Source organism: Corvus brachyrhynchos, unplaced genomic scaffold (assembly GCF_000691975.1).
Source record: "Corvus brachyrhynchos isolate BGI_N302 unplaced genomic scaffold, ASM69197v1 scaffold83, whole genome shotgun sequence".
Classification (NCBI taxonomy): domain Eukaryota; kingdom Metazoa; phylum Chordata; class Aves; order Passeriformes; family Corvidae; genus Corvus; species Corvus brachyrhynchos.
This window is the reverse complement of record NW_008238464.1, coordinates 11,304,371-11,322,348: the sequence shown is the minus strand read 5'-3', so window position 1 is coordinate 11,322,348 and position 17,978 is coordinate 11,304,371. Positions and strand designations below refer to the sequence as shown.

Genomic DNA, 17,978 nt, shown 5'->3' with positions numbered 1-17,978 from the left:
CGCTCATTCACGGCCTCCTCGCTCTGGCGAGCAGCCACAACGCCCCGGGCGGCGCTGCTAAAACCAGAATGAAGGGATTAAAGCAACAGGAAACGAATTAATTCCTTCTCTTCCTTCCTCTACTCGCTGCCTTTCGGGGGCAGATTTCGCCTTAAAGACCCGGGGCTGAGCGTGAACGAGGCGCTTGCTCTGGCTGGCGGGGGGCTGGGCGGGGATGGGGGGGCTGTGGTGGTGAGGGACAGGTTTGGGCTGAAAGCCAGGGAAAGCGGGTGTGCAGGAGAACGGGCATCCAGCGTGGGGCTGAGGGACCCCCGGGCCGCGCACTGCCCAAGGCCGGGAGTGGCGAGTCCCGGAGGGCGGGACAGCGCTCGGCAGCGCTTAGAGCTGCCGTGACCAACCGAAGAGCCTGGAAATCGCTCTGAGAGTCTCCCAGTTTTGCTGTCAGTAGACTTCCTGCTTTGCAGGGTTATTCTGTAACCTGACACCTCCCGTGCTACAGCTCGATTGTATCTTGGGGTTTGAATAGTCGCTAGAACTACGACAGTTTTTAAGTCTGCTCTTAAGTGTTTGCTGAATCAGGACCCTCTGCTGAGGAATAATGGAATATTTTGGTATGTGGCTTAGTTTCTGAAATAGTCCATGTAAGTTATCACAAAGGAAGCAGTTTTGGATGTAGGTGAACTCTTAAAAGCTGTGAACCGGAGGTGTACGCCTTCTTTCTGCAAAACCCAAATTGTTGCAGTTTCTGGGAAGACTGCTGTGAAGTCTGATTAATTACTCTGTGTTTCCAAGAAATGTGCACTTTTCCCTCCTTCAGGGCTGTAACAGATGAAGGTGATCCACACTTACCTTTTAAAACAAAAATGGCTATGCTATGCAAAACAGTGATTGAGTTATTTTAGTCTCATTTTCAGTTTCATCACTGGAGTCTCAAATAGCCTGGGGATATATATACACACACACACATATATATACGTGTGTGTGTGTAATCCTATAATCCAAAACCAGTTATTTTAATTTCTTTCTTAGAAATTTCAGAAAAGCTTTTTTTAGTTACTACTGCTCTTTGTCAGAAGTTGGAAATCTGCTTCACACAGACAATACTCACCTTAACAGGACAGTATTGGTAACGGTACATCTATGTCATTTCTTCTGTTTTAAAAAGTTGCATATCAAGTGTGTATTGTATTTCAGAAATCTTTCAGCTGAAAATACTCTTCAAGTATCTTCCAGTACAGAGGAGTAAAAGTTACACGACCTTGGTGATTTTCATAATGTGCACTTCATTTCAGAGGACTTCAGTATGTTTCAGCCTCTGAATACTAGGACACCTTTAACGTTTTTGGTTAACCTATTTGTTTCATCATGAGCAGTGACCCTTGGGAGGCAAAAAGGCTACAGAAATATGCCCAAAATTACTTCCTTTCAAAGAGCACAAATAAAAGTTTTGGTATTAAATATCTATTATTAGTAACTTTTTAAGTGCCCCCATAGTTGGTTTTATTTTTTAGAATCTGAAGCTTCAGGTTTTGCAAAAATTTTTCCCAACAAAGTAGTGTCTGCAAAAGTACATGACTATTTTCAGAAGTTTTCACCTAAACCCTACTGATTTTATAGAACAAACACAAATCGATATATAAATGAGGAGAAAAACTGAGCATTAAATTAATCTGATGTAATGTGCCATGAACTTGCTTTCTGTAATTGACATACTTGCTTTCCCTGATGAAGGGAGGTAGGATATCTTCTTACAGAAAGATTTCCAAAATCTTTGTGAGTGTAAAATCCTTAAATGAGGTCTGACTCAAACAAGGTTCTTGACTTTGGAAACAATCTAAGTGTTATCCTATAGAACCTGCATCCTATACTTTACTGACTAATGCTTGGCGGTGTAAAAGTGTTGCTAAATCTGATCAACTGTTATTTTATCTCCCCCAACTCTGTAACATAATTGAGGCTGATTAAATTGTCCTTGAGTCCCACCTTGATATATCAGCTTACTTTCAATGTGGAAGTTATTGCCTCTGAACTGCCTGTGGAAGTACTTCAGCCCTTTCATTCAGAGTCCTTCTGTATCATTGTTTCAAATGTTACCTCACACCCTTTTTTCCAGCATGTATAATCAATGCAATCTACCCTTCCTTTTTTTTATTATTATTATCTTATCTTTCCCTGTGAGCTCTTGGATGAAATCTTAGGAGTTTTGCCTGTTGTTCCTGTTGTCGGGAAGTGCAAACTAGGCTCATTTAGTAAGTGAAGTATGTGACAGCACCTCTAGATATCTTATTATTTGATAGGTAAAATTAATTGAAGGACTTTTTTTTTGTAGGAAACTCCCACTGTAACAGAAAAACAGCCTTTGTGCCAATGTACAGCAGTTGCATCCTGCTTTGTTATACATAGAATAGTAGAATATCTCAGGTTAAAGGGACACATAAGAGTCATTGAGTCCAGCTCCTCACAGGACTTCTGAAACCTAAAACAGAGGACTAAGAGCCTTGTCCAAATGCTCCTTGAACTCTGACAGCCTTGGTGCCATGATGACTGCTCGGGGGAGCCTGTTCCAGTGACTGATCACCCTCTCATGCAGCTTCATTAATTAGCATAGTTGATTAGTGGTGCACTGTGTAGTAGAAACCAGAGGAAAAGGAATAAGTAAATCTTAATTTTTGTTGTACTGCTGGACTTTCTCAAAAAACCCCAAAACAAACAACTACAAAAAAACCCCAACAAAACCCCCCAGCACTTCAATTAAAGAGTTACATTTCTTAAGTTAAATTTCTACTTGATTTTCTACAGGAAATAATAACATTAAATGCTCAGAACAGTTGATTGCTTTTTCTTTAAATGTGGTAGTCTGTTCCTATAGAAGAGTGCTATTCTAACCACTTGTATGTAGTATAGTTAAAAATATTAAACCTACTTATGTGTTCACTTATCCAACACTTAGTTAACACAGGGTTAACAGATAATAATAGCAATAATAGTAACAACAACAGCAGCAGAAGCTAGAGATCTTTGATACCTAAATAAATCCTGTTGTTATAGTTGTACGGTTTGGTATCTGATCCTGGCATTTTAGCATATTCTAAAAACATACAAAACCAATGCTAAAGATAGAGAAGGAAAAATCTATTTAACTTGTACAAAATATACAACTAGAGTAATGCCCCCCAGGATCTATCTTATAAACTTACTGCATAGGTTGCTTTTTAAGCTATGACAAGTGGTTTTGTTGTATAATTGTAGCCAATAGCTGCCCTACCACCAAAACACAAATAGGATTGAATGTTGCTTTTGTTGATCTGTGCCTAAACTTATAGGGGGCTGAAGACATTTAAAATTCTTTATAAGCTGCATGTATAATATTAACCTTTCCCAACTGACAAATGAAGTTAGAAAAATGGCTGCAAAGATAAGATGTTTCTTAGCATTGTGCTTAAAGCTGAACTAGAGCTAAACTAACATGCAAAGAACATGACACTTTAGTATAGGAAGTTTAGTCATGTATTTATTTTTGTTTAAAGTTTTGCTATGAGTAGGGATTGTTTTATGTAAATTATTATTCTTGCCAGTGCCCCTTAGTGTTGGAAAACCGTATTTTTACATGAGATAAATTAGTGTGCTCAAGTAGATCAAAATGAGAGACGGTTCCTAAAGCAGCTTAGTTTTGCAAGATACCTTCACCATAACTCGAAGTCATGTTGTACTGTACAGGCACAGGTATGCCAGCTTGTGACCATTTCTAGAAGGATGAGAAGTAGTTTAAGCAACTGGGATCAGAAGTTTCTGCTTTTATATCCTCTGTCTCCTTTGTGTGAAGACCTCTGTGTTTTGTGCCTCTTCTAAGCCTCTCCTGCAAGGCTGGCCAGACAGGTCACTTCTCGTCTATAATACAGAAGAAATTAGCTTGCAGTTAAATTTGTTGTAGTGTTGTGAGATTCACAAGAATTTTGGCATGTTTTCTTTCTCCCAAGTGTTACCTACTCATTGTCACAAGATCAGAAGTCAAAGATGTGCTCTTTCATTTTATTACACTAGTTGCCTAGGAGATGGCTGTTAAAAGAAAAATGGTGAGAGTTCCATGCTGGAGTTTGCTTATGTGCATATGCTGTCTTTTATTTAAAACAGCTTCCTATTTCTTCTGCATCCAAGCAAATAACACCAATTCAACTAAATATCAGTCCTCTCTAGATTGTCCTATGTTGTGGCTTAAGTGCAGGAATTAATCTTCTTAGGCTATAATCTGGCAATCTTGTAAACCTGTTTTCTGCCCCTGAGTAGTGGAAACTTACTTTCTTGTCATTCTCACTTTCCATCTGATTTTGGGAACAAAGAAGGAAGGGAAAATACTCTCTTGTCCCTGTGTTCTCTACTTGTAATTTGTTGCAAAACTAAAGAGATTAAAGATATTATTAGATTAAAATACCCTATAGATGCTTCATGAGCAAATCTTGGACATAAGTAAAACAGCTCTTCATTGAGAATTAACTAACCATAAATAGAGTAAATAAGATTTGTCATATGCTTGAAAGCTAGCATTTTAATTTAACAGCAAGAAAAATTTTGGCAAGGACATAACAAGCATACTAACCCAGAGTCTGACTTCTGTGATTCCCTCGACTGATGTGCAGATTGCCCATCCACATGGTTGCCTGTTGTTTGTGGTTAGAATAATCCAGAATCAGAGTTTAGTTCATTAATTAGCATTGGTAGAACAGGGTTTTGTTTATCTGGGTTTATTTTTTGATTTCTGTAGTGGCTACCACATTTCAAAATGCCATGGGCAGCATTAACAATGATAATTATTTCTCCTCAAGAAATTAACCAAGGAATGCTCCCAAGCTGAAAGATCTATGATTTGATTTTAATATTGCACAGAAATTACACACAAATGCAATGTATTTTTGGTGCTTATTTATTAGTAACCCCAGACCTAAGGCATTTGGTTATAAAAAGAAGAAAAAAAAAAAGATAAACCACATGCTGAACAAGTTAATCCCAAGAGTTTTCCAATTTCCCTTTTAATAATGTGGCTTTTGTTTTCTGACTGTTACACACTTGCAATTGTATAGAGAGCCTGTAGCAAGTGGAGAGGTATGTTTTGAAGGTGCTGGGAGTGTAAAGGTTGTGTTTAGTGATTTTAGAAGTGCATACAGCACTTTGGCCATTTATAAAAATTAGTCTCTTTCTATGCCTAAATGCAGATTTTCAAATCTGTTTGTAGATGATAAGGATTTTATATTTGTTGGATATGTAAACTGTTTTGTGTGTAAAGTTCCAATTATTTTGCTTTGAATATAAGTAATAAGGTGTCATGAATGAAACAGAACTTCACACAAAGAAAAGGTGCATAAAATTTTCCATTATAATAACACAACTTCCAGCTTCTGTATTCCAATTTTCTTTTTACTTAAGAAGAAAAACAGCATTAACAACCCTGGATTTATTATTCTAGGTACTGTCAAGAGTTACACTGTGTACCATCTTGAACCCAGCTCTGCAGCTCTTGTTCTGAGTAGCTGTAAGTCATTCATGTAGCCTTGTTGTGAGTTGGCTAATTGAGCTTTTAAAAGTGGAATTTTTCAGAACATCTTAATTTGGGTAGGGCAGTTTCTGCTCTCTGAAGTCTGCTGGTATGTTTTCTCTGAGACACAATCCTGTTCTTGAATACTGGAATTTATACTTCTAATGTTGGAGGAGGAGGGGTGATTGTAGTTGTTCTGATTTTTAACTTTTATCTTTTATATTTGCAACAGGCCTTAATGGAGATGATAATTTTCACATATGATCACAGCACTTTTTAAGACCAGGAACTATGTTAACTAAAAACACAAAAGCAATTAAGCCAAATATCTTCTCTTTTCAAACTTTATTGCATTCATTATGGACATCTCTGTCATGAAGTAGATACTGCCAGTGATTGTTGGTGCTCCTGTTACGTGTTTATGTACCTCTTTGTATTGATACTAATTTCTTTCACAAGACTACTGAGAATTATATAACCAAGATCATGTTTGTGTCTTACAATGGTTCTCTCAGAGGTTCCTGACCTTGATTTACCCGTTTTTGCCTCCCTTTGATAATAATAACAAGAAAATTGTTGTTCTGACCTAAGGTTTTTGAGGTAGTGTCATCCTTCATCAAGATTTTTTTGGTACTTAGGGGAAAACCATCCTGTATTCTTTATCTCTGTTTTTTGCTTCCTTTCCTTCAATATCTGGTGAAGAATGTATCTCTTGTGGTTCTTTTTTTTGATGTCTGAAAACTTTTTTCTACTTATTTTTTGGTAATATTTTGTTTCTTGAAGGGTTGCACACCTATTGACAGTATCAATGTTTGCTGTCTCCATGTATGTTTTCTGTTCTTGTGCAGCTTTTAATAATTTTTTATTCCTCTTATGGTGAATACCATATTCAGTAGTAGTTTGGCAGTATATCTGATGCTGCATTTTGAAAAAAATTTAAGTGTACACTGCTCTTTCTCAAGTATTTTTCAAACCTATTGTTATATATAATAGCTGCTTTAAAAAATGTATTCTTACTTTTCTTCCTCCTTCCCTTTAGAGATATATGATATATTTTTGTAAAAGTCATAAAATAAGTACTAATAGACCGTGTCTCATGAAACAAGTTTATTTCTAGTTCTTGAATGATTTCCTTAGGGCACCACTTATGGGTTAGCATTCCACACATTGCTTTTTTTCACCGCTGTTAGTTTTTGCATTGGCTCTGCCTGTGTGTGGTTCTTTTGGATAAGTTTCACATGCAGTTTGTCTCAGGGTAATGCAAGGCACTTGAGAGGAAAGCCCACTTCATTATTTGTCAGTCCAGTCTTTCTGTCTAACATCCATGTGAATTTACTCATGACCTTTGTCATTATATAATACGGACAGTGTTACAGTGTCTCATTTCTCGCAGCTCATTAATGCGGGCTCTCTGACCTGCTGTAATAGGTCCCCATGTCACCTTTGCTCTCCAAACGATGGGTTCGTGCTTAGGCCTTTGCAGCAGCCTTGTGCTCGCGGGTGCTGCACTCACTGGGTTGGCTGCCAAGCAGCTCAGCCCTGGGCACTGACTGTCTGCTGTGCATAAATATGAGTTCACTCTTAACTCATAAATATGAGTTCTCTTTCACAGTGTCACGTTGGCTGCCAAGCAGCTCAGCCCTGGGCACTGATTGTCTGCTGTGCATAAATATGAGTTCACTCAGGTTCTCTTTCACATTGTCATCATATACAGAAAATAGCCTGTTTGTGTCAGGACATCTTTTGGAACGTTGTGTCTTCCAAATTATGTTCTGCTTTAATCGCTCCATTTGTGTTTAATGTAAACTGACACAGAGTACATCTTCAAACTAAGAGAATATACCCTTATTTGATTACTGACCAGTAATAAGTGGGATTATCTTTTTTGGATTGGGTTGTTTTATGAGTTTGACACTGGTACTGGTCATTTGGGAGCATTTCTAAGCAAGAGGAAAAGATTTGTACTAGTACTGGAAGAATGAAGTGAAAGATAATTTGTATTTAATGAAAAAAATTGGTATCATAGTGTATCAGAAGGTTTGAAGTACAAGAAATTAATGGTTTAAGATGGAGCATGAGTATACTGAGGCATATTTCATTTGAATAAATAGTTCTATGGTAAAGATATTTTTCTTTTTTTTTTTTTTGTAATTTACATATAGAAACCTCCTTTGACCTGTCTCTTCAGGGCAGAAGAGTATACTCGTGCATGCGTGTAAAGTGTCATAGCCTTGGGTAAAGTCAGCATTCTGCTACAAGACCATTACTGCAAAAAATTACACTATGTGAAATGGTGGATCTTTTCATGCTAGGGCTGAGTCTTCTCTATAGCATTATATTGTTACTGGACTAACAAAATGTTCTTTGTTTTATGGCTCAGGGGAGATGGAGCCATAAAGAGCTTATCACAGTGTAATAAATTCCTAGTCTTTAAAAATTAAAAACAGTGTTTCATGGGGAACATGTCTCAGGAAAATGAAAGTATTTGGGCCACTAAGGTATTGTAGTATATCTAATTGCTATTCTGCTGCCTAATAACTTGCACTGTTATTATTGTTGTAGATCATATTTTTATTATATTTATCCTTCTACCATTTTTAATTTGAATGTTCTCATTTTTCATTAATGAAGGCATCTAGGAGTAAAGATCAAGAAGTAGTGTTGCTGTTCTGGTTTTGTGTGTTCTAAAACTTCAAACTTCTTATGTGTCAGTTGATTGCAAATTGTACAGTATTGCAAATTTTCATTTCTTGAAGTGTTTGATTCAAAGTCAATTTTGCAGAGTTTACTGTTTATCATGGCTTTGCCTTTTTGAAAAAGGAAGTGAACTATTCCCCTTCATTCTTTTGCAACTTCTTACGGAGAGCAGGTAATTAGTCTGTGGATTTAACAGTAATAAGATAAAATTCTAGATTCTTCAGTTAAAAATAAGTTTTGCATCTTTATACCACTTTTCATATAATGCCAGTTATACTATTTTTTTGTAATTAAAAAAAAGGGTTCTGTCTTACCGATTAAAAAAAAAAAAGTTTTGGTTTTACTTGGTAATTGTACTCAAAAGTTTTAAAGAGCTTTTGATATATGTTTTAGCTGCCTCTTACATGAGTCTTCATACCTTTAGAAACATCTGGATCTTTCAGTAACCTCACATTGTATCTGTTCTGGTTTGGCCAAATTTAGAAATACATCCTCTGAGAGAAGGCAGGTCACAACCATCCCTCCCCCCCACCAGCTTTGGGAAAAATAAATTTTCCTCAAGGAAAGTGAAGGAGATAAAAACTATTTATTTAACAAACACATGGGAAAAGGATAATAATGCGAAACAATAAAATCTCTCACTGTGGAGAAAAAACCTGGGAAAAGTGTTAGAGTCCTCCCTTTGGTCTCCTCGGAGCTGGGGCTTGGCCCAGGGCCAGGCCCTCTGTGCTCAATGGAAAGTCCTCCCAATGTGTTCTGATATTGAAGCAGTCCAGCAGAAAAGGGAGAAAATCTGAAATTCCAGGGAAGGAAAAGAAGCTCAACTCTGAGTCTCTCTCCAGAGAAAAAGAAGCTGAAAAACTGGCCAAAAAAGCTGACTGGAAAACAGCGAGCCAGGTGCTTCCTTGCTCCCCTGCCGCAGCTGAAAAAAAAGTCGCTATCTCTGTGTGACCTTGAACAAGCTGCAAACTGCTTTGAAAAAATTTTGCTCAGTTTTTCCTTCCCCCTCTCAGGCTCAGTTTAAAGGCATAGAAAGGCACAAAAATTAATTTCTGGGCATAGGGCAGCGATATGGGATACAAATCATAAAGTCACCCCAAGACAGTACCACTGCAAAATTTCTTGGTAGCTGTGACCTGTCACACACAACCTCCCTTGCCCAGGCTGGTCCCTGACCTGCCGTCAAAAGAAAGCTTTCTGCAGTCTGCTGTAGCACCACTACTGCTGTCCAGACCATTCCTCTCCTAGGGAAAGCAGGATGGTGGAGAAGGGTGACAGTCTGCATATATATTGGGACAAGATTGAAATAACATATGACATTAATTTTTCTAGGTCGTAGGGTTTACAAGTAGCCTGTGATTTCCAAAACCTAATACCTTGGACCCCCAGGGAGTAACTGCACTTCCTAATGGCAGTGTTAAGTGTCTGATAGTTCATACTTACACGTGTATGCAAAAATTTTCATGAAAATGAAAAAGCATCTTGGTCTCCCAGAGAATGTCTTAGCTTTGCTTGCTTCTTGGGAGGTGTCATAGCTTTAGAAATTTTTTTATTTTGTATTTGTTCTTGTTAAGTTTTTTCTAGGACTGCTCTAAATTCTGCAGTTATCAGATATGGATATATGCATATCATTCCTTGGATATACTATGTTAGTGTTGCATTTGTCTTAAATACTTGTCATAAATAGAAGGTCTTTGAAATGTTCGTGATAGTGTTAGGTTTTCTGTATTTCCAACTCATTTTTTGTTCTAGGCATCCATTTATTTTACACACTCTAGAACTTTTAAAAAAATACTCCTTAGGTTTAGAAATTTTCCAGTGCTCATCCTACAATTCCTGTATAAAGCTTTGGAGATACAGGGGATGTCTTTTCATGTGTGTGCACGTATTCAAAGGAAAGGGTTCTTTCAATTTAAATAATGATAATTATTAAGATATTATTAAGATAATATTAAGATAATGAGCAGCTCTTTGGTAACTCTGAAGTCGTCAAAGAAAAATGCCTTAAAGATATGCCAACAATTTCTTGATGAAGTCTCTTAGCATAGTGCTAGCTAACAGCAAACCTGGATTATAAGGGTTATGTTTATTAAACTAGGCCTTGTTTTTCCCTAATCAAAAACTCCTGGCCTTAAGAGTTGGCATTTCAGGATCTGTAGCTGGTACCTGTCTGCATTATACTGGTTAAAGTGCTCTTGACATAAATCCTCATGTTTCCCCCACCTCTCACATAGGCAATAATACAACATGTCAAATTGTGTGTTAGCATGGTTTTTCTCTCCTCATTCCTCTGGTTAATTGAGAAGTGGCTATATGTTCTATCTTCGAAGTTTTTACTAAGAGGGGAAAAAGAAAAACAATATTCTAACATTTATCACAAAATTGTGAAAGTTATTCCTCTCTTAACCCATTCCCTTATCTAATACTGCAGATCAACATGGAATAGATTCATGTTTTCTTTTTCTTCTTTCTGTTATAATTGCAGCTTTCAGGGGCTAAAATAAGTATTCCTGTTTGAACCAGATGTTTCTGTATTTGTATGTAACAAAAAAGACATAGAACTTACTTTCCTCTGGGTACTTTTCAGTAGATATTTAATTTACCTTTCTCTTCATACTATCTTACACACGAAAATTGTGAGCTTCAGTCCTCTGCTTTACATTCTAATTGTATGTATGAGAAATTGCATTGTATGTATGAGCAACTACATTGATAGTGTAATATTCCTAAGTGTAGCTCAAGAGACTTACAATATGAAAAATACTTCCAGTACCCATTCATTCTTTCAGGGTTGGATCCTACATGTACCTTTCTTTCCTCCTATTTCTTTAAAGTGTTCTTGTGTTGTGAATTAAAAACTGGCTTCCTTAATGAAAACAAAACAACAAACCTCTGTAAATTTAGGTTCAACTGAGATTTGATCTGATTTTCCTAGAAATTATTCTCACTACCATCTTGAAATTCTCATTTTATCTGAGTTGTCTTGACTTGGCAGGTATTTTCATAGTGCATATCAATAACTTTTCCCAACACCCATGTTTTTTATGCCATTCTTTTTTTTAGAGGTGAGCATCATAGAAATACGTAATTCAGAGAGATTGTATTTCTGATTGGCTACAAGATGCCCAATACCTAGGCAGTGTAGGATATCAAAGGTGTAATATGGAGTACCTTAGAGATACTGCACTTTCTATGGGTAGAAGTAAAGGAGTTGGTTAAAATATCCTATACTTCTGTTTAAATAACAGTAGCTACTCCCTTCCTTCAAGCTATAAAAAAGTGGTGTTGATAATATTGGCCCAGAAGCATAAATCATATATTCAACAAAATAATTTACAATTATCAATGATTGCAGGTATTGTATACCTGTACTTAGTGGCAGTCTAATTTTGGAAAATGTATTACCCACTTTAATTGTTTATAGTGGAGCCTTGGAAACAATTGCAGACTACCAAGGAAATTATTTTTTCACAGAATGATGATGATGCAGTTTAATGGCTTCAGTACTGACCGTGTAGATGCTTCCTATTTCCAGTTCAAGAGCTACTTATGCTCCTCTGTGAGTCTACTGTAGGGAGTTAAATTCTCAAGAGACATGCTAGATTTTTTATAATTAATAATTAGGGTAGAGAGTACTGTCAGAAGAAATCCCTGTCCTGAAGAAAACAGCTTTAATTTTTTGTGTAATTTCAATTTTATTCATTTGTTACTAGCAAAATTTTAAAGTTGTATATCATACAAGTTTGTAACAGAAATTATGAGAGGCTGACAGTCCTGTAGCAATACCCCCGTGATCTGCGTCAACATAGCAAAAGGAGAAAATCACCAGTCTCTTTGCTTATGACAAGGTCAATGACTAAAGCTACCCTTTGTATTAGAGAGGGTGGACAATAGCCAATATTTAGAGAGGGCAGACATAGTCAATGGTGTTTAGTTCTATTTTCTTTGATTGCAATGTTCTATACGATTGGATTCTTTTATTAATAGTTAGATTTGCTCTTCAGAAAATAGAAGAAAAAAAGCTATTTCTGCATGTTGAAATACTAGGTTTGCATTTTTGTGCAAAGTTTTTGATCTCTTTGAAAACTACTATCCAGTGGTTGTTAGAAAGATGTGGCCTACAGTGTGTGTGCCTGTTTCAGAAAAGAAAGGTCTTTGGTTGACCAGCTGTTTTATTTTTATTGCAACTTGTACACCTCATAGTTATTTTTTCCTTACATTTAGGAAACATGTAAGTTACCATGTTTAACTGGGTATATATACAGCTCTAACTATATACCTAGAATGTGTTCTAACAGTTTAAAAATATAATGGATCCAAAAGTACAGGACTTTTTATCTAGAAGTCCTTTAAGTTCAGTGGCTCAGTTCAATGTATTCAGCAAATAATTCAGACACCTTTTCTTTTGCTGATTGTGGGAGAAAGGCTACTGGATTTTTTTTCCTTCTTTAGTTTTTAGATAGAGTGAAAGAAGTTTAGGCTATTTTTGTAAATAAAGTAAAAAATGTCTTCTGTCTGCTTACTGAGCATATAATTTCTCAGTCCATCTTTTGCAAGCACTGTTGCAGTAAAACTAAGCACACCCCAGTGCAGTAACTCCTGTGTCAGGCTTATTAAATTTCAGCCACAGGAGGGTGAAGCTGTTTGTGTCTCAAGATGTAAACTTTGACCTCAGCTTGCAGAACTGAGGCAGAAGGGAAGAAAGATTGAGGGAAAGTGGAATGATTTCTAGTTCAGTTCTCAGTATCTCTTTTTATTTTTATCAGATTACTCATATGGAAGAATGAAATGATGGGCTGAAATTTCTTGCACTCTTTGAATCTCTAAACACATTTTTTATTTCATTTAGTAGGACACACAGCAGTGTTTCTTGTAACTCTAGGCTGTCACATGCAAAACAGAGTCATAACATAATATTTCCATTATGCCCAGAACCACTCTCTAGCAAAAGAAGATTCAGCCTCTCCCCTTTGAGATACCTGAAAAATATAACCCTAATAGCTACTGTCAGAGAGTCTCCTTCCAGCTTTCTATTTCTCTTGTAGCCCTCACGTGAATTGGCTTCACTGACATGTTAGTGAGATTCTCTCTCTGAACCTTTTTGTAATTACAGTATTCTTTCAGAATTGTAGTGTGAATAAGTTTTAAGTCTTCTTATAAAACGTCTCTGATACTATTTTATTCTTCTTCCTCTGTTTTAAACAAGAGATAGTAGTGTTTAGGTTGAATGGATTTTGAAGTTTGAAGACCTTAGGCTAGTTTAAAGTTGTCATAACTTGCTAAAATAATACAAGGTCAGTTTGACCCAAGCATGGGAGTTAAGATTTCTTGATCATCTCCCCTTTGCCAAGGAAATGACACTCTTAGAAAAGCTTTAAAAGCTAAAATATTTTACTTGAAAGTAGACACTGGATCCAGTACTTCTGCCTTTAGGTACCTGATCTGTGCCAAACTTTTAAGTGTTGTCTGTGTCTTTTCTACTACAGTAAAATAATTGTGTGCAGTTGTTAAGATCTGATTATTGAGAGATGACTCTATCCAAACTAAGGTGCAAGCAAGATCATATGCCCAAGTCAATAGTACTAATTTTATTTAACAGTAAAATGTGAGAGAGAGAGATAGAAATAGAAAAGAGAGGAGAGGGAGAGACAGACAGATAAGGCAGAGTATAGTCACCACCCATGGATCCAGCAGCATCCCCTTGGTCCTTCTTTACCTTGGGCTTCTTGGTAGTGAGGGTCCCAAGGTTGTTGAAAACTTTTCACTATTTATACATTTTACCAAACTGCTGACTTTCCGGCTGGGGAAGACATGCAGACAATCAATATGATTGATAATGCAAGCTTCGTTTATTAGCAATACAGAGGCACTTATATAGTATCAGTATACATGCTTGTCAGTTCTTGATTGGTTTAAACTTACAAAAGCGCATTCTTACTTCTACATAATTGGGTTAGATAAAAGACTACATTTGGCAAGCTTCTATTTATATTTTGTCTTGAGAGATCAAAAATCTTCCTCCCTTCTCGTGGTCAGCACATCTTTATCAGAACAGCACTGTACCTCCTAAAAACTCCCTTTTAGTTCTCAGGCCTGTTTCTCACACAGGCATTTTCTCATGGAGGTTTTTTCTCATGCAGGCCTTTGCTTGCAGGCTTTTTCTTGTATAGTTCGGTTATTAATTTGTACCCTTTATCAATAATCCATGTCCCTGATCCTCTAATCATTCTCCAACACCAAACAAAGACATTAATGCTCAAGTCATAGTTCTCTTACTCTATTTGTTAAATGATTCCCTCACTTCTAATGCTAATTAATCCCACGCTCAGTCTTCCTGTGTTTTGAGTCAGTGGGTTCTGATCTCCCCCTGCTAGACTTAGTCTGAGCTGATTTTAGCAGTGTTGCTCAGTTGGTTTTCCTTGTCCATTACCAGTGATATATTCTTCTCCCCCAACTTTGTTTACCTCCCTCTAATCTGAGATAACACTCAGACAATAGTACCACCTTTATCTTTTCTCAAATTCCTGTCAGGTGGCTTAATTTACAGTCCAAGTTCCCGGAATCAGTGCAGGTGTATTTGGGGGAGACACCTTCAGTGGTTGCAGACGGGTGATTGCTTCTTTACACAGTTTGCTACAATGGACAAAGTCCTTCGGTGATAATAGCATTTGAGACAGGCAGCCATGACTTTTAAATCCTTACAACAGCATAGAGGTTGGTGAAGTTTTTTTCAGATGAATGTCCCTGGGGTGGTTTCAAACTGAGGTGATTTGAAATCCTTTCGCAGGTATTTTGCATCAGATGTTTAATTTTGAAGTGTCTCTTCCATGTCTTACAGGAACTGTAGTTGATGCCTTATATTTGCATTTGTTTTTCAGGCTTCATAATCAATCTGCATCTTCCATATTAAGTAGAGATTTTATATGATGGGAGGTAGAAATTAAGGACAATAATTTTCATGACAGAAGGCTAACTTAAAATATTCTTGTAAGATTTTTCAGTTAATGAAAGCTAACAATCTATTTTTAGTATGGTTTTCTGTACTAGTATTACTAGGTAGACTAAATCATCTATGCAGAGAGGCTAAAGCTTTTCAGCAAAATTTCAGATACTGGGAGGAACAATTATGCAGCTCTTCAGCAGCAGGACTGAGAATGTGTGTAAATACTCATGAAGAAAATGAGTGCTATTAAAAATCTGTTATAGTCTACTAAACTCTGTAAGTGGCAGTTTATTGGGGAATATTATTACAAAGACCTAGTACTGATACAGTCTGACTGCACTTGAGTATCAGACTGGCTTGATTTTCTGTGAATAGACGTTTCTTTTGCCATATGAGGTGTTCTCGGTGCGCAGCATCTGTGGTTCAGGTTCTGGAGTATGAAGGGTATTTTAGCTCAGAAACACAAAAGCATTGTGTGTTGGATGGGACTATGAGCAACCTGATCTAGTGAAAGGCGTCCCTGCACCATCAGGGGGTTTGGAATAGGTGGTACTTGAAAGGTCCCTTTCAACCCAAACCTTTCTACAATTTACGTACCTATCTCTCAGTTCGATGGGGCTTAGTTAAAAGCTTCTCTGGCCAAGTGTAAGTTTTATTTCATCCTGCAAATTATAAGCAAGCTGATTATATTCTAAAGCAAATTGCAGTCTTCCAGTATTTCTGTGCTTTTACCAATGGTGTTGGGAAACAAAAAGACCATCATTTGTCATCAATTCTAACTTTGTGGGGTCCTTCTCTGGGCTGCAGGCTGTATCTGATCTAAGACTCATTTAGGACCTACCTCTGGCTTAGTGCTGAGTCTGGAGCCAGGACAACTTTTGCTGTCATGTGAGGCTTTTCAGCACTCTGTGAGAATAACCCTCTACTCTGATCCTCAGCCCCACATGGGAGGTGAGGGCTGTGGTCATGCATCTTCAGAGAAGCCTGTGGCTCACCTGTGTGGAAGTCCACTGTTACATCATGTTGGAAGTTCCTTTTATTGGTATTTATATAATGTGTTTGAAGTTTCTTCTACAGTTTTCAAACAAACAGTCATTGCAGCTCATAAAACACAATTTTCCATATGCTGTATCACACTTGCCTTGTGAATCTCAAAGCACTGATTCTTTTTTGTAAGGAGTTCTTGGTATAAAACTATTAAAGAATTGTTGTGATTAGATCTTCTGCAGTATTTCTGACACTTTGCTCTTGTATGTAGGTAGTCATCCACGATGAAATGTCCTTGCTCTTGGAAAATCAAGCTATTTGTTGATGTTTGATTTTCTGTTCTTGGTGTTATCATCACAGAGAAATTACTCCATCGACAGATTTACCTCAAGAATTTTATGCACTCTTGAGTGGACAGAAGAAATTATCTTTATTAATCTGTAGTTCTCTACACCTTCTCTGTGGTAGTATGTTTGACACATTGCCACCATTAAGTTTAGAACATTGTCCAAGGCCACAGTGGAAAAGTAATGGTTTTGTTTTCTATTGAAGTCACTCTGTCTTTTGAAATGTTTCCTCTGTTGAGGAAGCAGATGTTTTGACAGTATTACAGAAAGTGATTTAGAGACATGTAACACTGAAAGTCAAACATCTTGAATTTGCAACTTGATCAAGTCTTTATATATATATGTATAATCTCTCTTTCTGAGAATATATGTATATATTCCTAGAAAGATGAAAGCTTTCTGAGAATAAGGAAGTTGGTACTAGGAGAGACCTGTGGTGAGCAGAAGACAATTTTCTGTATGGACTCATTTTGTTATGTTTCTTTTTGAGGAAGGAATAAAGTTTCCTGACCCTTTTTTCCCTTTTCATAACTATTTTTTTCCATTGTTGCTCTTTTAGGTTGTGGGTTAAACAGAACAGCTATGGATATCTGTTCAAGGAAGGTTATGTTTCTTATCGATAACTCTTCCCATAGAAAGTGTATATTTGTATTGGCTTTGTGTGGCAAGGCTTTGGTAGTGGAGCAGTGGGGTGGAAGGGTGGGCAATAGGGGTGGCTTCTGTGAGAGGATGCCAGAAGCTTCCCCAATGTCCATCTGAGCCTATGCCAGCCAGATCCAAGAGGGACCTGCTGCTGGCCAAGGCTGAGCTCATCAGTGACAGTGGAAGCACCTTTGGGATAACAGAAGGTGAAGAAAACCTGCTGAGCAGCAGCAGCCAGGACAGAGGAGCTAGAATATGTGAGAGAAACAGGTCTGCAGGCATCAAGGTTGTTGAAGAAGGAGGGGGAGGACATGCTCCAGGTGCTGGAGGAGTCCTACTCCTGCAGAGGAAGGAGCAGCAGAGATATGTGATGAACTGCCCACAACCCTTCTTCCCTGTTCAGCTGTGCTGCTGCAGGATAGGAGGTAGAGAACTTGGGAATAAAGCTAAGCCCAGGAAGAAGGGATGGGTGTAGGGGAAGGTTTTTTTAAGATTTGGTGTTATTTCTTATTCCCCTACTCTGATATAATTTCCCCAAATTGTGTGTGTTTTGCCAGTGATGGTAACTAGTGGGTGATCTCTCCCTGCCCTTATCTCGACCCATGAATCTTTTATTATATTTTCTTTCCCTGTCCAGCTGAGGAGGGGGATGACAGAGCAGCTTGGGGCTTGGGAGGATACCTGGCTCAGCCAGGGTCAACCCACTAGACTCTTAATTAGGAAGATACAATTAGCTATTCTTCTGCTGACTTTGATAACACAGTGACCCTTGTGGTTTCGGCTACCTTGTGTGGTAGTGGTTTTATACAAGTGCCTTGGAACATCTCATTTCAAA

General features: G+C 37.6%; 1 protein-coding gene across 2 annotated transcripts in view; it reads left to right on the top strand.

Moving 5' to 3' along the window:
* Nucleotides 1–6: 6 nt before the first annotated feature.
* The window catches only part of PUDP (pseudouridine 5'-phosphatase), a 68,814-nt gene continuing 50,842 nt past the window's right edge, over nt 7–17,978 (top strand). For both annotated transcript variants that reach the window (XM_017737146.1, XM_017737149.1), the window contains exon 1: nt 7–611. In XM_017737146.1, coding sequence (XP_017592635.1) covers nt 599–611 — 13 coding nt within the window. In that variant the 5' untranslated portion in view covers nt 7–598. The remainder of the gene's footprint in view (nt 612–17,978) is intronic.